At 41.0% G+C, this 22,121-nt stretch overlaps 1 protein-coding gene across 6 annotated transcripts in view; it reads right to left on the bottom strand.

The window, feature by feature from the left end:
• Positions 1-12,231: 12,231 nt before the first annotated feature.
• Positions 12,232-22,121, bottom strand: part of GRIK1 (glutamate ionotropic receptor kainate type subunit 1) — a 152,374-nt gene continuing 142,484 nt past the window's right edge. For 4 of the 6 annotated variants that reach the window (XM_083500336.1, XM_083500339.1, XM_083500338.1 and 1 more), the window contains 2 exons: positions 20,710-20,960; positions 12,232-12,717 (listed from right to left, as the gene is read on the bottom strand). In XM_083500336.1, coding sequence (XP_083356462.1) covers positions 12,562-12,717; positions 20,710-20,960 — 407 coding nt within the window. In that variant the 3' untranslated portion in view covers positions 12,232-12,561. Of the gene's footprint in view, positions 12,718-18,121; positions 18,288-20,709; positions 20,961-22,121 lie in introns of all 6 variants that reach the window. The other 2 variants (XM_083500337.1, XM_083500340.1) reach the window with 1 other exon arrangement.

Below are 22,121 nucleotides of genomic sequence, written 5' to 3'. Positions count from 1 at the left end.
TTCTTCCTGGCCCGGGTTTGCATTTGGGGAAAACACTGAACATGCTAGATGCTGTTTTGTGTTTTCCTCCAGACAATGTGATCTAGCACCTGACATCCTTCTTTTAAGCCTATGTAACCAACATGAGTTGTTTAGCTTATTTTGTAGTTGTTGATATGTTAACAGTGTTTTATAGATTGCAATTGTTTTGCTGATGATTTGTTAATTATTCTGTATGATTTATGCAGGGTTTGTGATGTCCTATCATGTTATTGTTATTTATTGTTTGTAAGTCACTTGGGGGTTCATTTGAAAGAAACGTGGCACTGAAACAGAAGAAATCAATCAAATAGTAAAGAAGTGGCTTAATTAGGCCTGTTACTTTAAGGAGCTCCAAGGCTTTTAAGAGCAGGTGTGTAAATTGGGGTGGGGAGAGAGAGAAAGCAACCAAAGGCTTTGGAAGCCATTTTGATTAAGAGCTGCTGAAGAGCTGAAGAAGTGGATTTCAGGGCAGGCCTGGCCTACCTTGTTTTAAAGGGTGAGCCCTATTTGCCTAGTTATTATCTTGGGGGGGGGGGTCTTTCAAATCCACATGGCGGGAACAGCAAAATAGATTTGTGACTGTTTTCAAATTTATTCTAGAATATGCTAGAACCCTGAGTCAGGAACTCCCATTTCCCACCAGGGCAGCTCTTTCCCCAGCAATCCTGCTTTTTTGGGTTAGGAAGGTTGGGGAAGCAAAAGGATATTCAAAGTCCTGAGTTGGAAGAAGACTTTGGCTTGGGAAAGTCTGCTGCTATTTGTTAGAGCTTTATCTAGTTAAGAGCTGAAACTGAAGGAAGTTTGAGCCATTCATCCCAGGAAGACTTACTACTTTTTGTATAATCCAAGTGTAGGTGATAGGAGGCTGTGGGGTTTTTTTGTGGTGTGTGTGTGTTGGTGTGTGTGTGAAATATAGGACAGTACTTGCTTATTATCCTGGACTAAACAACAACAACAAATTTCTTATACCCTGCCCATCTGACCAGCCACTGTGGGTAAGCATGGCTTCCCTGTTGGCAAGTAGTGCCTTATGTTTTAGTATCTGTCTCATGGTTTGTGTCTGATCAGGGGACTCTCCTGCAGATGGATCTGAGGGAAAGTTTTTTGGGGTTTTGTTTTTTTTAATCCATTCAAACTCCAGTTCCCCAACCACGACTGACTGGTAGGGGAAGTTCATTTCAGGGTCCTGGTGGAACCTAGTGCAAGGCAATGTCTGCTGTCTGAGATCTTCTATCTGCACAGTCACAGAATTTATGAAGGCAGGATCGATGCTGTGTGCCCGGGTCTTTAAAGAGAAAGGTGGCATATTTGCAGATGAACCAGACAAACTGTGGCAAGAAATTTCTGAAGTGCTGCTTCACTTTGGAGTGATGTAGGACGTTCAGTGTTTGTGTCTTTGCCTGCTGTTGCCCATAACTTTTGGCATGGGGCAAAATCTTCTGGCAGCAACTCTCTCAGCACACTCGCAAACGGAAATAATTGCATGACCGTGCGTCATATTATGCTGGATGACACATGAACAAGTATGACAACACAGATAGTTAATACGTGGTGAAACATACCTCGGAATGAGAATGGTGCAGTGTGTTATGGGTTGTGGGTTATTGGGTTGCTCTTGTTCTTGTGTTTATTATGAATTTTGTGTTTTTATATTGTCATTTTATATTGTATACTGTCCTGAAACCTGTGGGTATAGGGCGGTATACAAATTTAATAAATAATAATAATAATTCTTGGCCTGCTGTTGTCCAGAGACAGGAGACAATACCAGCCTGTTCCAGAGATTTATGCTGAGCAGGATTTTGTTAAAACAGCAGCAACACCAAAGTAACTTTCTGAGTTGTGTACATTGTTAGCTAATTCTTAAATACAGTGGTACCTCAGGTTACATACGCTTCAGGTTACAGACTCCGCTAACCCAGAAATATTACCTCAGGTTAAGAACTTTGCTTCAGGATGAGAACAGAAATCGTGCAGTGGAGGCGGCGCGGAAGCAGCAGGAGGCCCCATTAGCTAAAGAGGTGCTTCAGGTTAAGAACAGTTTCAGGTTAAGAACAGACCTCCAGAACGAATTAAGTTCTTAACTCAAGGTACCACTGTACCAAGTTTCTTTAGATTACTATTAAAATAAATGTGCATAATTAAGCTTTTAATGAAACATCTACTTATTTAAAATGTAGCTTTAAATGTCCTTCTGCATGATTTTAAAGTGTACTTTTGAGTTCATGCACCCCCTCCCTCCATGAAAATTCATTTTTAAAAATTATGGGTCCAATACTACATGTACTGGGATGCCAAAACCTTCCAATTAATTTTGGTGTCAAAGTGAGTGATCTTCTTTCATCACTGAATAGATTGTAAGGGAAAGAAGAACTGGAATGGTGGTAGTGGGAAGAAAATGGACAAAAAAAAGTGTGCCCTTTTCCATTCCCCTCAGCAATTTACTCTTCCTTTTCCTGCAATTATTTGCATGACCTTCCTTCTTAATAATGTGGATGACAATGCAGCTTGAATATAGGAAGGAAATGCTTACCATTTAAATACTCTCACTCTCTCAAAGCTGAATTTCTTGTAAAAATCATTGCATCAATAACTTGGTTCATCATTTTGGAAATAGTATCATCAGTGCACTTATCACTTAAGGCATAAGTGTTGAAGCAATTGCTTCAATCAATGCCAATCACCGTGTCTTTGTTCGGCTGATGGAGCTAGTATTACGCTTCATGTACATATTTCATTACGCTGTGTCTCATTGACCACCTACTGAGAATGCTAGACATTTCCCTTTGGGATTTCATGTTTCTATCCTTAGAAAAGCAGAGTGTTCCAGTAAAAGCTGAGATGCAGACTAGATGAGATATGTCTGAGAGTTTATTCTATTCTATTTTCTGTTTTACATAACTGTGCAGGCAGGAAATGGTGCATGTAGTCAGGTTTGGGGTTGTTTTTTTTAAAGCAAAATTCTTTTAAGCAATGTTCCAATCATTGCCCTGTCACCACTTCTATGCATATTCAGGCATGGGTATGTTATTCTGGGTTATCTGTACTCAAATTCAATAAGATAGCAAAGCATCCCTGAATGTTCTTTGTTACTAGAATAGTGATGAACCACCCTAGGTATGGGGATTATTATTGCTACATGTTGCTGTTACCATATAAGTGTTCACACCCAGAAGAGTTTGACTTATTATCTCGTGTGGGGGGCCTCTGTGGCTAAGATAAACTCCACTTGAGGAATGATGAAGTAGTTGCCTTCTACATAAGACCTACTTACTATGACTTTATATGATCAGGTATTGCCTCAGCCTCTTTTCTCCCCCACACCTAACTCCCCACAGCACCAAAAAAGGGCAATCCCCAGTGTAGTCCACACTGATGGTTTGGTTACTCTACTGATGGTATATTTTTCCTTTATTGATTTGGTATATATTTTATGTGTAAGATCATGACAACTTTAGAATAGCCTAGATGTTTTATGATCATGCCTTTTAAAGGCTCTCCCCCATGTTTTATGTTGGTACTTGAATGTAATATGCTTCTTTGACTCACATTTTTTCATAGGTTTCTTGCTTTTCCTTTGTATGAGAGTCATTATTGACATTTATTGCCATTTGTTTATGGAGCATTCTGTTATAAACAAATTTTTCAGGATACCACTGCTCTGTAACAATTAGTACTTTCTGGTCCGAAAAAAAAAAGCTGCCACAATATCCTCTAGGAGGCATCCCAAAGAATGTAGCATTCGGGCTCTTCAAGGAGAGTTGTACTGTATAGTCAAAGATATATAAACAATGCCGTGTGTGAATGGTATTTGGAGAAAGATGTCCAAAGTAAAGCACACTGTTGCAGAAGAACACTGAGAGAAAAATAGTTACCGTATTTTTCTGCGTATAAGACTAGTTTTTTTTTTACTAAAAATATATGTTAAAAAGGGGGGGGGTAGTCTTATACACGGGGGCAATCTTCCCCCCATTTTCTAATTCTGAGCCTCCAAAATAGGAGGGCATGTTATACACGGAAAAATACAGTATATTATAAAGACCTCTGGGGAGTCATTCTGCTACCGGCAGTTAAGTAAATCATCTTTTTCTTTTTGAAGCTTTATTATCTGTGGCTTCATTTATTTATGGCTAAGTTGCACAAAGAAAAGGGATCAGATTGAGCAAGCTGGATCCCAGTGATACTTCTTTTTCTTATGTAAATTAAATGGTTTTAAATCGAAAATTAATGAACAAAAGCATTCTTAGAAATTTCTAGTTAACTTGTTGAACAAATGTATGATGATAAGTGTGAGAACTAGCTATAATTTGTTTTAGTTCCAATGGATTTCTGGCATCCAACAATAAAGGTGAATTGGGCCTATTGAGGTATTTTGTACAATTATGTCTCGCAGAATTCATGCTTGATTTGTCTTAGTCAGTTGTGATTATGAACATTTTATTTTATACTTGACTAATTCAGAAAACCAGTTGTCCTTAAACTTAGCTAAGGTCTAGACAGTGCCACCAGCATTTATTTATGAGCCCTCAAATACTAAAGTGATCAATACTATAGAAATGCCTTTATTTAGGTGGCTAATTCCCAGAGTATAGAGTTACATACTGGCTGCTGCATATTCATCCCAGAATGACTTGATTTTGTCTAATAGAAATATGATCTGAAGAGAAACCAGAGTTTTCTTTTTCTTTTGCCAGATTGCATCCATGCCTGTTTTTGTTTTGTTTTTTACTAGGCTAGCATAATTATCAGTAAAGTCTCTTAACGGGGAACAATTCACTTGCTTTGTTAAGAATAGCATCAAATTTATATTTCTGGTTTTGTAAGACATATTAGGTTCGATAGAGGCTTGCGTCTAATGCTGGAGGAAAGGGTGGGAGTAATGCAATTTTTGCATATTTCTTTTACTATTTCCTTCCAAAAAAACCTGCTCCAGTGGACTGGGGGGCTCTCCACAACTGCATGAGGTGATGCTCTGGATTACAGGGTAAAAGCAGAAAGAGTGAAAAATGGCTTCCTCTATCAGAGGCCCCCCCCCCATTGAATTTTGCTTTCCTCTGCGAAGGGAAAGAGCCCTTCCATTACAAGTGTAAATTCAACCTTTTTATTTTAAAAAAAATGTTCTTTGTGTGAAACAAGTACCAGTCCTTCCTCTGGACACAGAACATTAATCCCAAACTGAAACTGTATGTAACAGGAAAAAAGGATTATGGATATATCTTCTGGTACTTTACTAAGAGCTTCATTTTCCTGGAAATCTAGACCACATCAGTATTTTGTCATCTTACCCCACCCACCACCTTGCATTTTAGCCAACTCAAGCAACATGTAATAGTAAATCATAGCAGTCTAGTGTGTTCCCATGTTTTACTCTTGTGTTTTACTCTTGTGTCTCCAAGCTGTTTGTGGCAATTCTGGACTATCCTGGTTTATGCTCTTCTCACATTTTCCCCAAAGTAGTAAAGAACTGAGAGAATGAATGCAATTCTGAAACTGCAGTACTGTATCTGTATCTGTAGTTTACACAGATACATTTACTTCAGTTTGGAACTAAACTTTATCTGCTGAGTGATATATTTTCTCTGGGCTCAAATGATGATGATGATGACCTAAAATATCTGTTGCTCAGTTTTTCAGTTGTGAGTTAAATTAGCACAGCCAACCATTAGGAAGTAAAGATACACAGCATCTTCTTTGGTTAATTGGGAAGGTTTGAAGAAAAACACACACTAATGTGCCAATTATGAGATTCTGCAGTGCTAAGTCCCGGTTGCAGAAACTCTTTCCAGAATAAAACCACCACACATTAGAACAGGATTTATATGTTGTGAGCTAACTTGGCAGGACCTTAAATAAAAGCAACAACAGCTAAGGAGCACACATACTAAAAATCTAACCTGCATTTCCCCTTCACTGTGTACCTTAGTGATTTACAGAAACTTAAGTGTTTTGTATTGTTTTTGCCTATAGGTCCCAGGAGTGGAGTACTGTACTTACTCAGGCTTTTGTGCCCAGATAGATTCTGCTAATAGACCAGCACTCGGCGGAAACAGGTAGGTTCATAATCCGCTTTCTTTTTATTAGGAACGACATATAGAAACATAAGAATCTTGCCGCTAGACAGAGCATTACATACATCAGGGATGGAGAATTCTTTTCAGCCAAAGGAATACATTCCTTTCTGAGCAGCCAAGGGAGGGAGGGCACATACCAGTGTGGGAAGGGTAAGAGGGAAAGCTAGCTGGAGAAATGAATATAAATGTTACTTCTGTATGTAGGCTGCTTTCCACCGAAAATCACACACCCCTTTCTATTCTCCATCCTGTCAAGCAAGAGGAACTATCATAGTTCAAGAACACATTCCAGCCAGACGGTAACGTGCAAGGAGGGTATGAAGCAAGGCAGGTTAGGGGATTGTCTTTTTGGCAGAGGGCCTCTGGACGGAGGAGTTAGTGTTGCCTGAGGAGAGTCCCAAGGGTCAGGCAGAGAGGCCTGGAGAGCCACATTTAGTCCCTCAACCTGAGCTTCCCCACCCCTCTCATACAGTCTTACCACTCATTCAGGTACTTCTTTCTCACATACAGTGGTACCCCGCAAGACGAACGCCTCGCGAGACGAAAAACTCGCAAAACGAAAGGTTTTTTCGTTTTCGAGTTGCCTCGCAAGACGAATTTCCCTATGGGCTTGCTTCGCAAAACGAAGCTTGCCCCGGGGACAGCGGATCTTCTCTTTGAAGCAAGGGGCCGCGGGGAGATAGCGATCTCCCTGCAGCCCCTTGCTGCAAAAGACCGGGGGAAGCGGGGAAGCGAAGCGCTTCGCTTCCCGCTTCCCCCGCACCTCTTCTAAAGCAAGGGGCTGGGGGGAGATAGCGATCTCCCCGCAGCCCCTTGCAGCAAAAGATGTCGGGGGAAGCGGGAAGCGAAGCGCTTCGCTTCCCGCTTCCCCCGCACCTCTTCTAAAGCAAGGGGCTGGGGGGAGATAGCGATCTCCCCCCAGCCCCTTGCAGCGAAAGATGTCGGGGGAAGCGGGAAGCGAAGCGCTTCGCTTCCCGCTTCCCCCGCACCTCTTCTAAAGCAAGGGGCTGGGGGGAGATAGCGATCTCCCCCCAGCCCCTTGCAGCGAAAGATGTCGGGGGAAGCGGGAAGCGAAGCGCTTCGCTTCCCGCTTCCCCCGCACCTCTTCTAAAGCAAGGGGCTGGGGGGAGATAGCGATCTCCCCCCAGCCCCTTGCAGCGAAAGATGTCGGGGGAAGCGGGAAGCGAAGCGCTTCGCTTCCCGCTTCCCCCGACATCTTTTGCTGCAAGCGGCTGAAGGGAGATCGCTTCTCCCGGTGCTCCGAAGCCGGGCGGGGGGCATGGGACACCTCCCGCCGCAGCGGGGACACCTTTTGAAGGCAGGCGGGGGGGGGCAAAGACTTTGGCCCCCCGCCCGCCTTCAGAAGAGGTCCAGGACCTCTTCTGAAGGCTGGCGGGGGGCAAAAGTCTTTGTCCCCCCTGCCTGCCTTCCCAGGGGCTTTTAAATCGCCCCGGACAGCGGAGAAGTCCTCCGCTGTCCGGGGCGATTTTAAAATGCCGCCCGCCAGCATTTTAAGATCGCCCCGCACAGCGGAGAAGTCCTCCGCTGTTCCGGGGTTTTTTAAAATGCTGGGGGTGGGAAGAAAAGCCCTTGTCCCCCCCCCCCCAGCCTTCAGACGAGGTCCGGGGACAGACTGTCCCCGGACCTGGTCTGAAGTCGGTTTCCCTAGGAACGCATTAATTGATTTTCAATGCATTCCTATGGGAAACCGTGCATCGCAAGACGAAAAAACCGCAAGACGAAGAGAATTGCGGAACGAATTAATTTCGTCTTGCGAGGCACCACTGTACATGTGTTCCTTTAAACCACACCAGACAAGTATCAGAGAAGAAAGTAAGCTTTTACATAAAATGGATAAGATGCATGAAGCAACAATTCCCTGTTTATCATTTTTTTAACTTCGCCTTTGTCAAATTTCAGAGGCTCTCTAAGTTTATTTTATGGATTTATAAAGATCTGCTTTATCTGTGCCATGAAATATTGATAGGGCAAGATAGCTTTGCAATACCATTGTAGTTCATTCTGGGAAAGTCAGAACCTCAGCCAGCTGGACATATTTATGTTCTGTGGGAGCCTCTGTACACAAAATTGGAGAGTTGGTGAAATACATCAAAGTGAGCCAAGCAGCTTTTGTCTTCTCCCCTGGTAACTGGCTAGCAAGCAGGAAGCAGAGGCAAAGAATATATGGATAGTTTTCACAGTGGAAAGAAGTAATCAACAGGGCCCCTTAAGGATCAATATCCCGCAAGGATCTGTACTGGGAAAAGTCCTATGTAATTTATTCATGAATAATCTCAAGTCAGGAGTGAGGCAACCATATATTCAAGTGTTAGCAAATTATTCAGGAAGGTGAAAATTGATGCAGATGCTGACTGCTCAGTTGGTTAGAGCATGGTGCTGACAACACTAAGGTTACAGGTTCATTCCCCATAGGGGATAGCTGCATATTCCTGCATTGCAGGCGGTTGGAATAGATAATAATTTATTTATACCCCGCCCATCTGGCTGAGTTTCCCCAGCTACTCTGGGTGGCTCCCAATCGAGTGTTAAAAACAATACAGCATTAAATATTAAAAACTTCCCTAAGCAGGGCTGTCTTCAGATGTCTTTTAAAAATAGGATAGCTGCTTATTTCCTTGACATCTGATGGGAGGGCGTTCCACAGGGCGGGCGCCACTACCGAGAAGGCCCTCTGCCTGGTTCCCTGTAACCTCACTTCTCGCCATGAGGGAATCGACAGAAGGCCCTTGGTGCTGAATCTCAGTGTCCAGGCTGAACGATGGGGGTGGAGATGCTCCTTCAGGTATACAGGACCAAGGATGATCCTTGGGATTGCTTCCAGCTTGATGTTTTATGTTCTAATTTGTTGGAAGCTGGCCAGAGTGGCTGGGGCAATGCAGCCAGATGGGCAGCATATAAATAATAAATTCTTTGATTCTAAGATCTCTTCAGACTGGGTGCGTGAGAAACAGCATGACATTCAGTGTAGGTAAATGCAAAGTTTGAGACAATAAAGTCCAATTTTTGTATATGTACTGTTAGGATGTATGCTGGCTGTGACTATGCAGCAGACCTTGGGGTCATAATGAAATGTTCTATGGAAATGCCAGCTTTTGTGTTTATTCATTGCTATGGATTATTAGGAAAGGATCTGAAAATAAAACAGCTAGTATCATAATATAGTCTTTATAAAATATATATTTTGCAGCCGCATTTGGAATACTGCTCACAGTTCAATTACTCCATCTCAGAAAAGGATACTGAAGGTCTAGAAAAGGTTCAGAAAGGGTAATGAAAATGACAAGAGGTTGGAGCATCTTTTCTACAAGGAAAACCTCTAGCATTAGAGGCTTTAAAAAACAACATGCTCATAGTTTAAAAAAAGTTATGGCGCAGATGAAATCAATATAATGGAGATATTTCCTCCACCCTTTCTTAATAGCACTTGTGGTTGATAGTAGATTCAAGATAGACCAAGAAAGTACTGTTTGACACAACATTTACATAGAACTTGCAGAATTCACTTTCACAAGATGTGGTGGAAGCCACTAGTTAAGGTAAATATCTGAATGGTAGTCCCTGGTGGAGAAACAATAGGGCAGGCACGTCCAAAGCCCGTTTTGGGGGCCCACCGGTCAGCTTAATCTGGCCCCCGTGGCAAAATCCTAAAAAAACCTCAACAACTTCAATCCTAAAAAAAGCACAACCACTTTGGGGTAAAATCCTAAAAAAGCTCAACTTCAATCCTTCACTTCATCAAATCTGGCCCACCTTTGAAAAAAGTTTGGACACCGCTGCCATAGGGAGAGGCCTGCTGCCTTTGGCCCATGCTTGTGGGCTTCCTAGAAGTATCTGGCTTGTCTCTGTTAGAAGCAGGATGGATGTTGAACCAGCTGGACTATTTGTCTTACTTAGAAGATCTAGCTGCTAATTCTCCACCAAAAGGGCCAAAAGTGCATGGCACTATTACCTAATCAGACAGTCATGTATCCATGTGCCTGAGCCTCGTACTACATGGTTGACTCACCGAGAGTAATCAACAAGTAGATCTCCAGATGACAAGTATCTTGGGTAATAAGATTTGACGAGGATGTTGAGGTGAAGTGAATGTTTGCATAGCTTGCAGCAGTGCTTCCTGTTTAAATACAATACAGAATTCTGTGAACAGGCTCAACTAACCCTCTGTCATTTGTAGTGCATAATGTGCTAATATGGGGAGTGTTGATACAGTTTTCTTTAAGAGAAATATATGAAAATGGACTAGTGTCATGAATTAAAAATTTCTCCCACAATCAGATTCAGGAGGTTGCAAAACATTTCCTAATGAACAATTCACTTGTGCATTTATTCCTTCCTGCCCCCTCTGTTATCACCTTCACCCCGGGGTAGTTTATGTGATTTGTTACTTTTAGTTCTGAGCTGGAACCTGGAGAGCTAAAGAATATGAGAGTGTTGTTTTGAATAAAAGTATTGTTACGTCTGAACATTAAATAATTGTGACACCCAGGAATCCTCAGGAGGGAAAATGAATTTTCAGGAGGGTGGAATCCTGCTTTAAGCAGGAGGGAGCACAGTTTTCTTGCCTTTATTTCTTTGTATTTAGTCAGATTGCCCACATGACTGTGACTTTTCAAGATGTGAAAATCATTTGTTCCTTGATGTGCACATTGTTCCATGCAATACACAAGCAGGGGGTGGATGCTAAAAATAAAAATCCAATTCCTCTGTCCAGAACACTTACATTCTGTCATATAAATAACACACACACATTATTCAGATGGGCATGATTTTGCTGAAATCAGTTGCACAATTGAGTACTTATAAACTTCAGTTCCGCTCATGGCTACCCAGTAGTGGTGGCAGTATGACACTTCTACTAAAAATGAGGATTGAGGAACATGCATGGTTTATAAACTTACTCTCTATTGCCCATGTACACAATGCTACTTCACAATAATGGTTTTGTGTGTGCCCAGTGCCTGAAGCAGAATTGTGTCTATCACAGTGGCACTGAGAAAAGAAAATCTCTTTTGTCGTCTGCTGCAGAACTCAATAGATCTGCCCTAGAAAGCTTTCTGAGATCATCTGAGAGCTAAAGCTGAAGCCTAGAGATGGGCAGAGCTCTCTGATAAATTTTGCTAGTCTTACTGTTTCGTATGTTTTGCCAGAGCAGAAAGGTTCAAATTTGCCTGGCAATGTACCTTTAGAGGTGCAGAGTTCCCCTATGTTCATCAGATTTTTTATTTTCATCACTTGAAATTCTTCTGATTTCACCTGAGCAGCAACCGTGCAACCCTTGTTTTGGATGAAATTCAGGGGAAACTTGAGAGATTGTATGGATGTATGTATTTGATTTTTTTCATGTAAGCTGTTTGGACATCAGCATAACCCTTTCCCATCATGGAAGTGCAGAACTTCCTGTCAGCATTTGGTCCTATTAACATATTGGCTAAACTCACTCATTTATCATACAGAGATCTGGTAACCTCTAGGCTAGATTACTATAGTCTATTATATATAGGGCTGTTTCCGAAGACGTTTCGGAAACGTCAGCTGGTGCAGAATTGGGCAGCTGGGCTGCTCACTGGGGCAAGACAGTTTGAGCATATTACACCGATTCTGACCTAACTTGCAATGTCTGCCAATTAGTATCTGGGCCCAATTAAAAGTGCGGGTGTTGACTTATCAAGACTTAAACGGCTCAGGACTGCAATACCTCAAGGACCGCCTCTCTCCATCATCACCTGAGGCCCTTATTTGTGTTCCTCATCCATGAGAATGGGCCTTTTCTGCGGTGACTCCCCATTTGTGGAATGCTCTCAGAGAAGCTCGCCTGGCGCCTTTATTACATATCTTTAGGCACCAGGTGAAAATGTTTCTCTATAACCAGGCCTTTGGCTGAATAATGTTCTATATATAATAATTTTAGGAGAAACAAGATATAAATCAGCATGTTGCATTATTAAGTGATTATGTATTATTATGTATTATTATTTATTTAATTTCTATACTGCCCTATACCTGAAGGTTTCAGGGCGGTTTGACCTTCATTGTATGGCAGCTACCTGAGTTCAATGTAATCATGCTGAAGAAGAAAATGTCAGGTGACTTCTGATGAGGAAGTGAAAGAATAATTCAATACTGAAAAATCCCTGTTTTTATTCATTTAGAAAGCACATACAGCAATGAATGGGGAAGTAGTAGAGAGAGATGCAAAATAGGTGATCGTACAAATCATTTCAAAAGTAAAAGCGAGACGTTTCCTGGGTGATTTGTAGTACATCAGTCTTATGTGAGTTCTGAATCTGCTGTACCGCCTCGAGATTAAAAAAGGGGAAATCACACTGAATTTCTGAGATGTAAGCTGTCTCTTTTTAAAAATCCCTCCATACAATTGTCTGGTAGGCATAAAAAGTTTTTTGTTTTGCCTTTTACTCAAGATCTCTTCCATGGGGAAAGTTGAACTCATTCAAGCCATGGTTTCTTTTCTCAGTGTCCGCCTCTGATGACAAGTAAGGATACTTGTGAATGACGACCGCCCTTTAGTTCTTGTCCTTTTCTTTAATTTCTTCTGGTGTTTGAGTGAAATTCCAAGTTCCTCCATTATGGCATTGAAAGAAAGACACTAGTAGAAGGTAGGAGATAAAAAAATAATTAATTACATTTAGCACAGATTGTCACCCTATTTTGCACAATTAATTTTCAACTAGATTCTGAACATACTAACTGGGAAGTTTGAATATCTCAGTTCATTGAGTTAGATTTCTTCCACTATTACTGTGAATTTGCAGAATTGAATTAGGGGTGTGATGTGTAAAGGATTCTTTATGACCCCAGAAATTGTAAATATTGGTTGTTTCTTTATTGAAATGTGTATGTCCCAATGCTGGGAATCTGGCTAATTGGCATTACACAGAAATAAGGGTTGCAAAAGAATAGAATCACATATTTAATAATATCCAGCCTCAGATGGAATTCATGTTGCCCCTTAAAAATCTAAATGAGGATAACCAAGATTTGTTGATTTAGCAGACTTATAACTTGCATCCTACTGCAAAGCCTTACCAGTTGAAAAAAATAAACTATTAATTAGCATACATTTTTATCTAAATAGCACTGAGCCAAAATATTACAAAATCAGTACTTTGGAGCAAAATGGTGCTTGTGCTGTGGTGGGTTTCTGAAAACCCTGAACCATGCGTTTAATTTGTTATTCTGCAGCTGTTTGCAAACTTTGACCCCCACAAGAGAAGTGAGCCCCATCAAAGGACTGGAAGAAAGGGAAGCATCCCCACATTGATTAGGCAACCAGATGAATTTTGCTACTTTCCTTTGCTGTGCTGCAGTGACTCACCATGTTCAGTTGAGTGCAAGAAGAGAGGGAAGCAACCCAACATTGCCTAGGCAATGCAAGGAAATACCTGTCTCACTCTTGCCACCAGCACAATGAGTGAACTCTCCCACCCTTGAAGTCTCCTCTGAATAACTGACAAAGGGAGGCAGCAGTGAAGCTAGGATTGGTACCTCAGCTAAGTACAATTTTGGGGACTAAACTTGCACATCCTGATCAAAATCCAAGTTTTGGGATTTTAGCTAGTTCATTACCATGGACTTCAACAGAACAAAATCAGCTTACACCCAAGTACTTAGTCTTATTTTGGTTGCTCATTAGACTGCCCACCACTTGCTCTACCTCATTGTCATTTTGCCCCTTACTGATTTTGTACCAGAAAATGTAGCCAAAATTCTGTCTATTGTGTTGAACTTTTTCATGCTTTTTTCAGCATGTCCAAAATGCAATATCAAAAGGCTTTTCCAAAGCTTTATTCTCCTGTTTCAGTTTGTAGGAAGCAAGACCAATGCTTGTTTTCTTTTTTTCAAAGAGTGACTAGAACTTCTTAGATAAGTTTCATGCGTGAACAGTTTAAACAGGAACATTTTAAGCAGCAACATATCACTGTAGTGGTGAGAAGTAACAAAGAAATAGGTTAACAGTAATAAACATTTGTGGGCACCCAGATTATATAGCCAAGTGCCAATACCAGAAGTTGAGTTCTCAAACCCATGTACAATTTTTTTGTTTTTCGTCTCAAGAATTGCAATCAATTGTTCTTTTGTAACAAAGAGACTAAATTGCAAGAAAGAAACTGGAAAGGACTCGAGCTATAATTTACTGAGCCTGTTGAGGTATGTAGGAAGACTTGTAGGCAGCCAACAGGGATTTCATTCTTTCCCTTCCCATATACTACACTGAAATGGGAGTTTGTAGCTCCTTTGTTTAAAAACAAAGAAGATGATTGTGAAGATTGCTATGGTGGAAGTGGTGTTTTTCTTTTAATTCTAGTCTATGTTATGCATGGACAGACGGACAACAGAAATTATTGCTTGTGGTGAAAAACCACAGCTCATTGAAACTTATCTGAAATCCTCAAAAGCTGCTGCTAGCCAGTGTAAGGTATCTCAAAATGTTTAATTAGTGTTTGCTATTCAGGAAAGGAAGGATTTAAAAATAAATCCAAAAGCTTAGAGCAGGAGTGGCCACTCTTAGGGCCTGCTGATGTTGCTAGACTACAACTCCCATAATCTTTGACACTTGGACATGCTGACTGGGCCAACTGAAGAGCCACAAAATATCCATTGTAGAAATTATTCTGGTCATGTGGGAACGGGGGGGGGGGGGGAATGGAGTACATCTGAAATGCTCTATGCCAGAATTGTAAGGAAAATGGAGAAGGAAAGGTAGCAAGAGTTTCAGTAATATGCTCAAATAATTTAAAATTTATCTTAATTGGATAAATCAGAGTTTCTGTTTTGTTTTAAAAGCAGCCAATGAGCAGTGTCCGTGTCTATAAATAGTAAAAAAGACACATCTGCTATAATCTAGAGATCATGAGTTGTATGTGGGAAAAGGCTGTTGTGCATGTGTCAGCAAATGGCTGTGTGGCTCTGGTACCATTTATATTGAAAATCCATGTAGTATATAGAAATGTGCAAGGGCAAAGTCAGGCTAATGGGCTGCCTGGTCTGGTGCCAGATTGATTACACGGGAGCTGGATGCAAACCCCATGTGCAAGTTGCATGCCTGTCAGAAATACATCCAACATGTCCATTGACTTGTTTTCTTTCCTTTGCCAAGATTCCTTTTTATAACATGGAATTTATAAACAAGATACAAAGGTAAAGTGAATACAAGAGAAAACAGTGAGTCATTGATACGCAGCTTGTAGCCACGGTTTAGTTAGCTTACAGAACATGGAAGTCAAGGGGAGTATAGAAATATAGAAATGTTGATCAATTGGCGATGGCATAAATTGGAAGCAGAATTCATAAAAGTATTGCATTAAATTAAATTAAATATTACTCTGCTGCCTTGGGCCAAACTGAAGGTTACATAAGAGGAGAAAAGTGCAATGTTGTGTAAATGAAGGGGGCGAGCATTTAGGACCATAATTTGAAGTAGACAACTGATGACACTGTGTTGTTCCTAGAATCTTATTTTAAACTAAAAGTTTTGTTGATGTCTAAGGTTACAATTTTGATCACAATAACTGTCCACTCAAATCAATTTAGCTCTGAAGTAGAAGCAATGATAACTGGGGTGTAAGTGTGTGAGCAGTTTTGAAGTTGAACAAGTTGCCTTTAGTGGGTTGTGAAATCTTTGTCCTTAGTGGGTTCCCGATAAGTCCTGGACCTACTGCAAACATTGTCAACTGTGAAAAGTGAAGAATTTTAAGGGGGTGGAGAGAGACAAATTAATGAGTGATATTTACTCGAGTAGATGCATTGAAAGGAGTGGCTCAAACACAATCATGTCAATTCATTTCAGTGGGTCTACTCTGAGTAAAACTTTGTTGACTACAACTCTACAATATTTACACTGGCCATAGTACAGATGATAGATGAGATTTCAGTTTTAAAAAATGGGCTCTGTAAACACAGTTCCAGATGCTGGATCAGGGAAGGGAAACAGCTGGTGCCAGCAGTTTCCCATTCTAAATGCATGGAAGCATGCTTTCACACATGTAATGGCCCCAACTGGATTGAGTGTATTTATGAGTTTGAAAGAGCATTGCATTTTGCCCAAAACATTCTCATAATTGTATTTGGAAAATACAACACGCTGAAGCACAAGTAAGGCTAACTAATTGAAGTGATATGAAAATGGACAGTGTTATCAGATTATGGTGCTATACTAGAGTAATTTGGAAATCGGATTCATTACTGGCTTGTGAAGTCTAGATATTTTATGACATATAAATACCGCAATTTATTTGGTAAGTTCTATCAATTGGATTTTTTTGGGACGTGGGTTAAACCACAGAGCCGAGGACTTGCCGGTCAGAAGGTTGGCGGTTCGAATCCCCGCGACGGGGTGAGCTCCCGTTGCTCGGTCCCTGCTCCTGCCAACCTAGCAGTTCGAAAGCACGTCAAAGTGCAGGTAGGTAAATAGGTACCGCTCCAGCGGGAAGGTAAACGGCGTTTCTGTGCGCTGCTCTGGTTCACCAGAAGCGGCTTAGTCATGCTGGCCACATGACCTGGAAGCTGTCTGTGGACAAACGCCGGCTCCCTCGGCCAATAAAGCGACCCCAGAGTCGGTCACGACTGGACCTAATGGTCAGGGGTCCCTTTACCTTTACCTTTTATCAATTGGATTTTAGTTAGAAATATAAGATTTTTTCAAAATCTTGACTTCACAGACACAAAGCTGTCAGCAAAGAATGGAACTGTCTGTATCCGTGCGGTAGTTCTCAGAAGTCAACAGGCACCTGAAAGCTTATGATTGGATAAGAAAGAACAGCACTGGCTTTTAGTGCAGGGTAAAACTCACTATCTAAAACCCTTGGTTTCAGGTGCTGGTACTCTAATTAGTTCTGCCAGGATAGAATGCAAACAAATTTGTCTTACCTGAAAATGCTGAATCATGCAAAAATGGTAAAAATTTATTGACCCCAATCCAAAAACAGATGTAAGCAGCAAGGCACATTGCTGGTGGAGTGATCCAAGACAACAGACCTTGCAATGTAAATAGGAATTAGCATCCTCATAAAAGAGAATGGATAGGGATGTATGTTTTCTTATACATTGTTAGTCAAATGAGAATGTGGGCCTGCTCCAAACCATGCATTGTTGATAGGGATTACATCTGATGTGTAGGAGCCTTTTCCAATGTATCTTGTACAGTGGTGCCTCAAGTTACAAACACCTCAGGTTACAAACACTTTGGGTTACAGACTCCGCTAACCCGGGTTAAGAACTTTACCTCAGGATGAGAACAGAAATTGTGTGGTGTGGCGGCAGCGGGAGGCTCCATTAGATAAAGTGGTACCTCAGGTTAAGAATGGTTTCGGGCTAAGAACGGACCTCCGGAACGAATTAAGTTTGTAACCAGAGGTACCACTGTATTTTACCAAACAACAGTTATTAATTATAACATTCTGTTACACTGTGATGTGGCATTTAGAATGCATTTTTAACTATACCAATTCTCAGGATGACTGAAGAATCATCCAACAGTTTGAACATAAAGCCTTGGTAGAAAAAGCTTAAAAGTATTTTAGACACTCAAGTGGTAGGTAGGATTTTTTTTAATCTTTGAACAGCAGCTCCTGATAACATACCACAACCTGCTTTTGAAAGTCCTCTCACTTTCAAAAGCCATTTGCTATTTGACACGTGGGGCTACTATAAGAAACTCTAGCCCAGAACTGACTTTAACACAGTGGGTAGTATTCAACTGAATAGTTATGCTGGCAGAAGGATTAGCAAGAGTCAAGGGGGTTCCCCCCCTTCCCTACATTCTGCCCTCAAATCTGCTTCAGAGGTTTTTTGGGGAAACCCAGAAGAGATTTAGAGGTTGGCTGTGGGGAGGAGAGGGAGAGAAAGTTCTATTGTGGAAGAAGAAATCCTTGTGCTGACTTAGCTTAGTGCTGTGTTGAATACAACCCACCATGTTCTTCTTTGGATTCCAGCCAAAATATGGTTTCCTGCTAATGTACATTGTTGAAGAGGTATGCCTTAGGTGCACACACCTTTGCTTTACTGTAACTATACAGTATGAATTGAGGGTTGTGTTCGAATCCCTCGTTCCTCCCGAATTAATTTGCCACAGTCTAACTCCGTAGATAAGGTCGTCCCAGAAGTGGAGTTGGATGGATGCGTTTGCTTGCACTGCAGTCCATAAAAGAAACAAAAGGCCTTTTCGCATGCAGAAAGGAAAAGATGGAAAAAAGAAAAATAAAGATAATAATGGTTAAGCAAACCAACAAGAAAGTTTAAAATAAGAATGATACCAAAACTATAGGAAATGGGAAATGAAAACTGTCAAAAAGACGAAAAATTAATGGCCCCTCCAGACAACCTGTTTATTGAGCATTCATCAAGATTTTCTTGCACAAAGCTTATGTGGAGGATTGATTATATATTGTCTTTACTGAGCATTTATCCTGATTTGCTTGTAGGGTGTTTGTATGTCTTCCTGTTTGTTCCTTCCATACTTTTCACTGTATTTCCCTATATCTTTCCAAACAGCAAAAAGTCATTTAAAAATGGATTTGTTGTGCTAGGGTGAAAGAGCCCTTTAATCCACGCTTCATTAAACAAACCTAAACTTCCAGTGTGTGCTTGAATTCCTGCCGCAAAATAGTGGCAGTCTGGAGGTGCCATAAGTTAACCTTTGAAGATCATGTATATTTGTACTTTACATTATTAAATGTTCATATTTTCAAGAACCAAGCAATCTGTATGAATGGTTTATCCTTCACAGTTCTCTTAATTCTTTCACTGACTAATGATAGAAGAGCAGAATAATACCCATATTACCATTCACCAGGGATGCATATGAGATTTCTTCTGAGATTTGGGGTTTCTGAGTTACCTGAACTTTTTAAAAGAGCGGCAGTGATGTGTTACCGATCCACCCTTTTTCTGGGTTTGATTCTCTGACTTCTCAAACTTCTGCATATGCAGAGAGTTTGTTGCCGTATCCAGCTTGTACTTCCACCCCCCAAAATTTCTGCTGACACCATGCAAAAAGGAATCTTGATAAGATTAACCCTGTGTACATTGATTAAATCAGAGCGCAAAAAGGAATCCTGATGACCATTAACATTTGCACATAATCTCATAATGAAAACAAAGAAGAAAGTTATGCTAACATTAATTTTCTTAATTTTTCAAGGTAAATTTTAAGGCAGACATTACAGTAGACAGGGCAGAACCTACCAACCTGCATAACGGTAATGATAAACAAAATAGGGGCAACTGCTCATCCACCCCTGCTCTTTACAAGTTTCTGCCGTACAGTGAGATGATTTTACATAAATATGATATGTATTATGTCAGAATTCTCCTCTTGTGATGCACAGAATGCTGATCTGTACATAGTAGGAATTTATCAGTTTCACTGAAATGAATGCGTTGTTTCTTACTGGCTTCAAGACTGTAGAAAACATATGCCACCCAGCAAACACTGCTCTTGTGCAGTCCCCAGTCATTTTAACAGGATTTGCATAGAAGCAACTGACCTTTACTGTATTATATAGTTGCTCTAATAACAAAGCAACCATCTATCAGGCAACTCGCCATGCATTATTTGCTAATTTTAAGGTAAAAATGTTCCAAAGCTAGGATTATAAATAGAGATTTCAAAATAGCAGGCTGATCCTATCCTTAGTGGTTCAGACACGCAGAGCCTCAAGCCACAGTGGCTGCAGCAGCCTCCTGCATTATTCGAGCAGAGCTGGAAAGCTCTCTGTTGCTGCATAGCAAAGGAAACACCCATGCTATAATCTCAGGATCGGCCACGGCTTTTCCAGAAGTAATGAATTGAAGCCACTCTGTCAGCTTTTATGATGGGCATGTCAGCAACACCTCTGAACCTCATAGAGACGTTGTAACCTCTCTGTTTCAGTAGCAGGTGCCAAGGCACTGTTCTCTTGTACTGGTGTTGGGAATTTAGCTCTCGATCATCTGCTTTGGTGTCATTATAGGATGTCCCAAATCAACTGGTACATAGCTGGAAATACAGCAAGGCTACATCCAGAGCTAGATATTTCTGCCTTATTTCCTTCCAAGCCAGCCTATGCTTGATTTCCTACAATAAAACAACAACTGTGCGCAATATTAACTGTGCCAAAAAGTTCTGCACAGTTTTGCCAAGTATCAAAAATTGGATGGAGCCCTTGGTACTTCCCTCTCCTCATTAACAAATGTACACAAGGCAGTGCCAGAAAGTCTGGCAGACTGTTAGTGGAGGAGTCTGACTCACAGAGCCTATTCTAAAGCTGAGATTCCCATGGGAGCTCTTGCACTGAAATGCCAAAGCCTGCAAAAACCTAACCTGGGTCTTGACCTGCTTCTTAGGTAGGTAGCTTAAGCACTGCATTCTACCTTGTAACGAAGCAGTTATGCAGAAAGAGGCCGAGATAGACTCTCGGCAAGTACTGTATTGCCAGGTCACAACATAACCTTGACAGCTGCTGCTGGCAAATGACCCTGTATACAAAGATAGACTTTTGGAATCTATGGAGAGGGAGCAGTTTTGGGGTTCAGTCTCCCAATCTCAAACCACACACGAACACATTTTTGTACCACACAGACCCACTCAAACTCGACCTACCTGTTCGATGTCACTGTTTTTCCTCGATTTGTAAATAAATTCTCCAATAGCTACAAACACAGAAAGAACAAGTCCTGCTGCAAGCACTATGAAGATGCCCCCAATGTTCTCCACACCAAGGGCACTGGCTTCTTTGCTGTCCTCCTCAGGGCAACCATTGCCTCGCCACCACTTCTCCTTCATCATGTGCAGCTTTCCTTCCTCTTGTAGCTGGAGAATGGCAATAGTGATTTTGTCTCTGTAAGGAGAGCCTGGGCCAGGGTGGGAGGGAAGCAAAACAAGAAGGTTTGAATATGACATTCAGGCAAGAGCACGGGCAAAAGTAGAGTTACCAGTCTGATCCAGCTCTTTGTATAGCAGTAGTAGCAGTACTAAGTTGACATGATCAAGAGCACTAAAATATACAATGTGTATTCAAGGCATCCAGAACTGGACTTTGTAACAATGTTACTTATGCTGGTTATTCATATTGCTTGTTATACCACACGGAATGGGCAATAGTTCTTTTTAGTCTTTTTGAATCTTGGTGATTTCTTTGTTCAGCCATTGATCCCATGGCTTAGTAGGACTTTGACCTGAGATCCAATTTTCTGTTCTTTGGATAACACTGCTCTTTATCCAAACGGAAAGTAATATTACAGCCAGACACCTGAACCTTTAATTTATCCAGCACTGATCACGCCTCAATCACAGATAAAGTTCTCAGTGTTAAGAGTTCAATCCTGAAACATGTATATTAGTAATTTAGAAAGTACCTTGGAGTTTTGGTTTTCTAACCGTTCCATCTATGTAAAAGAATATTTTCCTAATATTTGGACAAAATAAACTTTTCTATCCCTTCCTATAACCAACACCACCTGTTAGTGGCAAGGCTGACAAAGTTGTCAGATGTCTGTAAATCCTGGAGAAACTTGACTTTCCCATCAGTCATCTTGTGCATTTGTTTTTTGTTGTTGGCAGTTCAACAACACCGCAGAGCAATAATGCAAGAAAACATTTGAGTTTGTTGACTTTGCGAGCATTGTAGCTTGTGAAATATTTTAACTTTTTTGTTTGTTTCAATTGTGTGGATGGCATTGAGATTATTGATTTCACCATAAACACATACATATCTTCCCAAATCTTTCTTTAAATTCATATTAATCATATAAGAAACCTCTTATAACTACATCCCCCAGCTGTATTTCTGATGCATACGTTCTCCCTAAGGAGCTACCATCTGTTCTAATTTATTCCTTCATTGTTTTGGGCTTGAAGCATAGAATCTTTATCACTGCCCTGAAATCTTTACAGTGCATCAATCATTATCTTGGAACCTTTGCATTTTCTCCTGGGGACAGTGGTTGACGACTGCTGTCATGAAAGAAATTAAAATACAGTCTGAAACATTAGTCAAAATGCAACAATACTTT

Source organism: Podarcis liolepis (genome assembly GCF_965112155.1).
Source record: "Podarcis liolepis genome assembly, chromosome: 4".
Classification (NCBI taxonomy): domain Eukaryota; kingdom Metazoa; phylum Chordata; class Lepidosauria; order Squamata; family Lacertidae; genus Podarcis; species Podarcis liolepis.
The sequence above is the reverse complement of the archived record's forward strand: the minus strand, read 5'-3'. Positions and strand labels throughout refer to the sequence as shown.